This window comes from Hypomesus transpacificus, chromosome 19, assembly GCF_021917145.1.
Source record: "Hypomesus transpacificus isolate Combined female chromosome 19, fHypTra1, whole genome shotgun sequence".
Taxonomy (NCBI): Eukaryota; Metazoa; Chordata; class Actinopteri; order Osmeriformes; family Osmeridae; genus Hypomesus; species Hypomesus transpacificus.
In genome coordinates this window covers 11,031,444-11,038,931 of record NC_061078.1, presented here as the reverse complement: position 1 = coordinate 11,038,931, position 7,488 = coordinate 11,031,444, and the positions used below count along the sequence as shown (strand labels likewise).

At 39.5% G+C, this 7,488-nt stretch overlaps 2 protein-coding genes across 2 annotated transcripts; both read left to right on the top strand.

The window, feature by feature from the left end:
* Positions 1-40: 40 nt before the first annotated feature.
* lin7c (lin-7 homolog C (C. elegans)) lies at positions 41-4,696 on the top strand. The gene is made up of 5 exons (XM_047042565.1): positions 41-222; positions 985-1,103; positions 1,561-1,632; positions 1,848-2,057; positions 2,259-4,696. The coding sequence occupies exons 1-5, from the start codon at positions 186-188 to the stop codon at positions 2,424-2,426; spliced, it is 606 nt and encodes a 201-aa protein (XP_046898521.1). The 5' UTR covers positions 41-185; the 3' UTR covers positions 2,427-4,696.
* An 86-nt stretch (positions 4,697-4,782) lies between these two features.
* Positions 4,783-6,561, top strand: rplp2l (ribosomal protein, large P2, like). Its single transcript, XM_047041922.1, has 5 exons — positions 4,783-4,876; positions 5,601-5,724; positions 5,974-6,022; positions 6,147-6,242; positions 6,445-6,561. The coding sequence occupies exons 2-5, from the start codon at positions 5,602-5,604 to the stop codon at positions 6,516-6,518; spliced, it is 342 nt and encodes a 113-aa protein (XP_046897878.1). The 5' UTR covers positions 4,783-4,876; position 5,601; the 3' UTR covers positions 6,519-6,561.
* Positions 6,562-7,488: the final 927 nt, after the last annotated feature.

Here is a 7,488-nt window from a genome sequence, read left to right as displayed (position 1 = left end):
CGCTGGCAAAGGGTGAATGTCTACAACGCGTGCGCGTTGCGCAACATTCAAAGGATCCTGAATGCTAGCTTGCTAGCTACCAGTGATTAGGTCCAGCCATCGACGTTCATCATTTGCTATCTTGCGAGTCTGTTTTGATAAGTTTCCCTAGCAAACATATCGATTCAGTCTAGTGAAGATTCAGAATGGCATCGTTGGGGGAACCTGTACGGCTGGAAAGAGGTGATTTATCAAGCCTCCAAGCTCACGTTTCTATGAATTGGTCATACAGACAAATGAAATGGCTAGCTAAGCTAGCTAACGCTAGTTGGGTAGCATGTTGTTAGGCTAAATATTTAAATTCCTAGGCTAGCTAGATTAGCTAGTAGCATGATATAGCGACGTAATTCAGTTCACGACGAGAATAAAACGGTGGTCTTCCTCTAGACATGTCTGATGATGAGGAGTGTTATATCCATATCTATATATCTCCAGAATGCTAATATCTGTTGTGGCTTGGTCAACGTAACGGTAGCTGGCTAGCTAATCCTCCAAAAGAGCCTTCTGGCTTCTGTAGTTATAGGTGTACAGTAGGTTAATCAGTACCTCCTTGGTCTCAAGATCTGACTCAGTACCTGCTGAGCTTGTTACAGTTGACAGTGAGTGATTCGAATATGGCAACAATACTGATGCTGTGTTGTCGTTGAGAATAGTCCCATAAAAAGTGATAACACTGATTCGCTGCCAAGTTAGAGTGCACCAGCACAATATCATATATTGCAAAACAACCCAGACGATGAACCGTCTTCAGCCACTGTATTCTTGATGTTATTATGCAGAATATAGTTTGTGTTATCATGTCCTCTGTCAGATGTGTTGAAGGGTCAAACAAAAGGTAGCATATCTGCTTCCACCAGGTATTTCCCCCACCATCATCATCGACTCGTTGTGGTTTGGTCACATTTTTGTTCAGGTATATAATGAATAAAATGTTTCTGATCACAGATATTTCCCGTGCCATTGAGCTTCTTGACAAGCTCCAGAGGACAGGGGAGGTGCCTCCCCAGAAGTTACAGGCGCTGCAGAGAGTTCTGCAAAGTGAGTTCTGCAACGCTGTCAGAGAGGTGAGGCAGAGTTCACTCAACCTGGCTAAAGCAACAGACTGGTGGAGGGGTGCTTGATGGCATTGATAGTAGTGTGCAATGCCTAAATAATCAACGGGCAACCCATACAATTCTTTGTGCACTTCGATTGAATGAGTGAATTAAGTCTACAGGGATCTATTAGAAAATGTACTCGTTTTCTTAGTAGGGGTGAGTTCACTATGCATTTATAAACCATATGTATACTCAGGTGTATGAACAGTACAGTACAGTATAATCTATAGAAGTATAATGGCAATAGGGAAGTAGAATAGTGCAATAACTATATATTTAAGGTAACAAATTGACTAGTGGAACATGCAACAGTGCAGTTTAACGAAAAGCTATAAGCCCTGTGTGTCCTTATGTGTACAAACATGTACAGTACATTCTGTTCTTGTATGAATGTAGAAGTTACAAGTCCTTGATGTGTCCCCAGGTGTATGAACATGTATATGAGACGGTGGACATTAACAGCAGTCCTGAGGTTCGGGCCAACGCCACAGCAAAGGTACAGCTACAATAATCAACCAATACTTGACTCACCAGTCAAGGGAGTCAGTATAGATCCACATTATCTGATGGTCCTGATCCCAGTGCTGTCAGCTGATGTGCTGGTTTCCTCTCTCTGTCTTAGTGGGACCATAGTAAATGATGGTAGACATCTCAATCCTAAAAAATATAATTTAGAAAAACATTCCACAACTAAACTTTCTTGCTTTGCAGGCCACGGTTGCTGCATTTGCAGCTAGTGAGGGTCATTCACACCCTCGTGTGGTGGAGCTGCCCAAAACAGAGGAGGGTCTGGGCTTCAACATCATGGGAGGAAAAGAGCAGAACTCACCCATCTACATCTCACGCATCATTCCTGGGGGCATTGCAGACCGCCATGGAGGCCTAAAAAGAGGAGACCAGCTCCTTTCTGTTAATGGAGTGGTATGTAGAGACAATATTCAAACGCTTGCATTTACACAGATGACAAAACAGTATGTTAATTTATTATGTTTGCACTGAATTCCCAACACCTCAACCTTTTTATATGTTCATGTTTTATATTCCTCTTCCCTCCTAACTTTGTCTCTAATTATACCTTCATCTGTGTCTCTCTTGATCCCGCTCTTGTCTCCCTCCCTCCAGAGTGTGGAGGGGGAGCACCATGAGAAAGCTGTGGAGCTCCTCAAGGCAGCCCAGGGCACAGTTAAGCTGGTGGTGAGGTACACCCCCAAAGTCCTTGAGGAAATGGAATCCCGTTTTGAGAAAATGAGGTCTGCAAAACGCCGGCAACAGAACAGCTACCCCCAGTAGTGTCGACTCGCCATCGACACCTAATTCCCATACTCTCATTGGCCGTCTATCTCACTCCCTCGTTCACCTTTTTTTCTAAAACGCAGCGTACAGATTAAAGTTTAGTTTGTAGCCACGTGTATTATATTTCTCTACCATCTCTCTACATTTTCAATACCCCTCCCAGACACCACACCATCCTCCCAACTGGCACAAGGTGAATACTACTAGACTCATCATGTTATGGACCCTAAATGTAGTTTGTCATTCACACTTTAAATGTGCTTTAAGTTTTGGGCTGACATTTTGGATGCAGTTTAAAGATCTTTAAAAACAACTGTAGAATTTTTTTATTTTATTTTCTAACTAAGTGCCTCAGGGCAAAACAAATGTATCTAATAATGACTTTGTACTGTAATTTAAATGGCACTTGTTTTTCACAAAACAAAGGTAAAATGATTGAACACTAGCTGACAGATTTACCATGTATTCACACTTTATTATTACCTGATCAAAACACTGGATTCACAATAAACTGTAAATCAACATTTTATAGGAGCAGCTATGTAGGGTAAATTGTATTCACACATTCAAGTGAGGGTCAAGATTGTGTCATGTTTCAGCTTTTGAACTAATTTGTGTACTAACCCACTCATTGAAATAAGTGTGAATGTGAAGTAAATCTGTCTTCTATGCACATATTTGTTGATTGTATCTTCTAACTAGAATATGAGCATGCTTTTACAAATTGGTGTTCCATGTGTTCATTCTCGTTATTTTTGTTGTAAAAGGAACAGTGTCAGTTTAACCGTATTCCATTATTTTCAATGTACACTAATTTGGTAATGAACTGCCCACACTTTTGACTGTGTAAACTGGTTAATATATCACCTATACAGGGATGTGTTGAATTAATCCACCAGACCAAAGGACAACAATGTAAGAGACTAGGGTCTGTTGAAATAGTGGTGGTTTTAGACTGAGGAAATATTCCTTTAGCTAATGAAGAAGCCTCTTAATTTATTTTTAACTTCTGTTTTTCCCTTATGTCTTACAAGCTTAAAAAAGACTGCTGTCTCATAAAATATTCAACCTCCAACTTTTCCCACCCATAAATCATTTACTGCCTTCAAATGCGTAGGTGTTCAGAGGCTGGCAGAAATCTTGCATAAACACAGTATGCGCATATACAATTCAGATAACCTTTTCCCCTTATGTCAGTTGTATAGCATTCCGAGACCTAAGGCAATCCTGGCATTTTAATATTTAACAAGAGCAATAAGTAAAACCTTTTGAGACTGGGTATTTCTTCAAGAGCCCCATCTAGAGCTAGGATTTATAACAACAGGCAGCTCTTTGGTTTGCCCTTATTTTGTTTGTCTTTTCACTGTTTGCATTCTTATGTACAATTGTTTACAACTGGGTTGCAGATCAGTAAACGTGTGTGATATAGACATTAATATAATGTATTAGTTGGCAATGATTAAAAAAACAACACATTGTATAGCTGCCAAATGAACTGGTACTCAATAGTTGTTGTTTTGCATGCAATGTTAATATTAAGTGGTTTTTAAAAGCCATATGTCTGGATGATACTCAGGATTAAAACATGATATGGTAGTGGGTAAGACCCATAAGGTATATGTGCCATTCGGGGGGTAAAACTCATATAGAAGTTTATTGTTTTCGATTATGTTTATATTGTATTTGTCTGGTTAGCCATCATTAATGTATCATCAAATCCAAATTGTGAAGGTGAATTTGAAAAGTTAGAATTGGGTTTCAAGAAAAACACATCCAGAATAGAAAAGCAGTCCTAAATTAAACGTAACTGATAACTTGAGTCAGGTAGGTCAGGATATTTTAAATCAGTCTTCGTGAGTACACACAAAAATAGAAACAACTCTTAAAGGGCTGTCACGATACAGCCCGCAATTCTTTCATATTTTTGGAAAAGGGTCAAAAGAATATTTTTGTAAGTATTTTCTTTTGATATGTTCACTTTTTTTATACGTGATTTTGATGAACATTTTACAGAAATTATTTGTACTCCTTCTTTGACTGCGTTCTGTCTTTGTTTCGAGTACCAAGACCAAATTCGCAACGTTTATGAAAACTATTTGATAACATTGAGTGTTCAACTGTTTAATTTGGATTACGATTTGCATACACTTAGTTGTCCTTAGTTAATGTCCAGTTGTGTTAATGTATTAATCAATGTGGATGTATATAATAATATAGATCATAATTAGATTGTAAACTGCACACAATAAATAATGCTGGGAAAAGCATTCAAGTGGTTTGGATTTATTATCGTCTATTTCATCACTAAGTAGGCTACACAGTTTTGTTCACCAATGACTGTGCCCTGTTCGCCATGCGAACGTTATTCCGTTTCCGTTCTCCCTTGCTACTTCCTTTTTGCCTGTGCAATTCTTACCGTCAACACGCGCTCACCCTACCAGCTCAAAGTAAGTTGCACATTTAAGTGTTAAAATGGATAAATACAACATTTCCAAAAACTCAGTGTAACGTCCTAATGTTAAACGTAACTAGGAGTGTGTCTCGATCTTTACAGTGTCAATGTGTTGAGAAATGTAGTGACAGATGAGCGGTGAGTTAGCTTACTACGCTAGCCTTACTGCCATGTGTGCTGTAGCGTTCACTGGTGCATCCAACGGTGCAAGGCCTAAAATCGATGATGGTTAAAAACATTTTCAAGTTTCGTTAAGCTAAAATCTAGATACCTACACTTTGGTTGGTAGTCAAGAGTGGCTTGCTTTTTTAGTTGGCTTACTTCTGTAGATCACAGGTAGAAGATCGAAAATCAGTTAACACGGTTAACTTCTACTAGCCGGCTAGGCTAGGTTACTGTACCTCCAACTGATTCTTTTTTAGAAACGGTGTATGGCTGGAAATTGTCAGTAGGATTGAGTGAGTAAGTCAAGCGAGAGAATCCAGTTGTTGTACATCAACATTTAACAAGTGTAAGTGGATTGGCTGTGTCTTACAGCAGGCTTTGTTGTATTGGTTTGAACAGTCAGTCAACGAAGTTGACGTTTCATTATCGACAGGTGAACCATTTTTCTAGACTGTCTCACATTTTCCTGTCCCCTCCATGGAGAGTCAATTTGATGTCACTTAAATCAGTACGCATAAGGATAGTCCTGTTAACATGTACTTCTTTCATTGCAGGATGCGTTACGTTGCTGCTTACCTGCTTGCTGCCCTTGCAGGCAAAGAAAGCCCCGCGGCTGGCGACATCAAGAAGATACTGGAAAGTGTTGGCATTGAGGCTGATGACACACGCATGGAGAAGGTATGAAGGGAGTGCATGCAGTTGGGCATCTTCTGTCAAACCCTCATGGTCTGGGACTGTTTTAAAGGTTCTCCTTACTGCCTTGATGTGCTGCATTTGGGTACCTTTTTTTTAAGAGTCGGAAGTATGCATTTTAGTATTCAAAGAGCCTTCTAACCACAACGTCCTCCATACATGGGAGTTGTACAGTATGCCTTAAACCTTAACCTCAAAGTGCATAACCTACTGTTAAATATCTTCCCTGAACAGGTCATCTCTGAGCTCAGTGGCAAGAATGTGGATGAGGTGATTGCCCAAGGTGAGCTTTTCTGTGTTAATGGTGTCAATGTTGTCTCTACTTTGCAATTAGAATGTTGATGGTTACTATTTTGTTCATTGTGAGGCTGTTTATCACTTGATAAACAACTTGTGTTCTCTGCCAGGCTATGGTAAGCTTGCCAGCATGCCAGCAGGTGGTGCTGTTGCAGTGGCCAGTTCTGCAGCTGTCGGGTCAGGAGGAGCTGCTGCCCCAGCTGCAGGTAAGCATCAGACCCTTTAACTTCAGTCCTGCCATCCTTACATATGAAGGGATATTGTCTGCAGTGTTTGACTGAAGATTCATTTTTATGTATTGGATAATATTCCGATCACTAGGACACTAGGACTAGATTTTTTTGGCATAGCAGAGATCTCTTGAGATTGTACTAGATTTTTGTCTTATCACCTGTTGTATCTTTACAGTTGAGGAGAAGGAAGAGAAGAAGGATGAATCAGAAGAGTCTGATGACGACATGGGATTCGGCCTGTTTGACTAAACTAGTTCCGGACCAAATAAATAAACTGTTCATAGAAAAAATACATACCACTTTCCGCCTCTTTATTAAATGGATTTTGCATCAGGTTAAACAAATGACTGCCTTAATATAATCCAGATGTTACATATGAACACACCTTTCTATCATAAAGCAACTTTGTATATGCTGCAATAATACTGTGATTAAGGACTTTCTCTCATCCAACCAAATGTTCCCTTAAAGATGTATCTTAGAAGAAAATGTAGTTTAACTTGACACGCATGTTGGTGCTCAGCTTGCTGTTGCTTTATAACGTGTAAATCACTGCAATGGTCACTTTCATTTGTTGTCATAGATGTAGCCAACACAATATTTGTATGTTGTAAAAATGTCCAATATATAACATTGGTGACAACTGAACCATCTGGGAAGCCAGCAACATAGTGAAGAAATTGTTTGTTTTAAGGCTGAAGAAAGGTCTGTTACTAAGAAACTCCTTTTGTATTGTCATCTTGCGTCATCATGAGAATTGCGAAAACAGCTTGATTTCTCTGGAGAACAAAGTGGAGCATTTCCCGGAATAGTCTAAATTATTTTCGAAACATTGAACATATATATGCTGTCACTGCCGTCAAGACATAATTGCCCCCTCATACCTCGTTGAGGATAAGCCTGAAAAAAAAATCACCAACGGTATAATCTCATAAAGCATCGCGCCAGATCCAATAGGTTATATTAGGCCATAAGGTTAAAGGTGCGATATCGTTTTTTTTATTTTTATTGGTACTTTGTTCCTTTTCGAATAAGCAAGCATGAATGGTTCATATTACAGCTGGTTTCAATTGTGCTAATAAGTGTCGCAACTTCTGCATTGTCGTGGAATGAGACTAGTAACAGACATACGAATGCACATACGAATCAACACAGTTACTGACTTTACTGTTAGGTCATATGCACTCAATACGCATATGGGCCCGTGATGTAGGAAAAG

Excerpts from the sequence above, each read along its gene's own strand:
- rplp2l (XM_047041922.1), top strand. The coding sequence starts at position 5,602 with ATGCGTTACGTTGCTGCTTACCTGCTTGCTGCCCTTGCAGGCAAAGAA. Across the intron at positions 5,725-5,973 it reads ATGACACACGCATGGAGAAG|GTCATCTCTGAGCTCAGTGG; the intron begins GTATGAAGGGAG and ends TTCCCTGAACAG. Across the intron at positions 6,023-6,146 it reads GGATGAGGTGATTGCCCAAG|GCTATGGTAAGCTTGCCAGC; the intron begins GTGAGCTTTTCT and ends GTTCTCTGCCAG.
- lin7c (XM_047042565.1), top strand. The coding sequence starts at position 186 with ATGGCATCGTTGGGGGAACCTGTACGGCTGGAAAGAG. Across the intron at positions 223-984 it reads ACCTGTACGGCTGGAAAGAG|ATATTTCCCGTGCCATTGAG; the intron begins GTGATTTATCAA and ends TTCTGATCACAG. Across the intron at positions 1,633-1,847 it reads GGGCCAACGCCACAGCAAAG|GCCACGGTTGCTGCATTTGC; the intron begins GTACAGCTACAA and ends CTTGCTTTGCAG.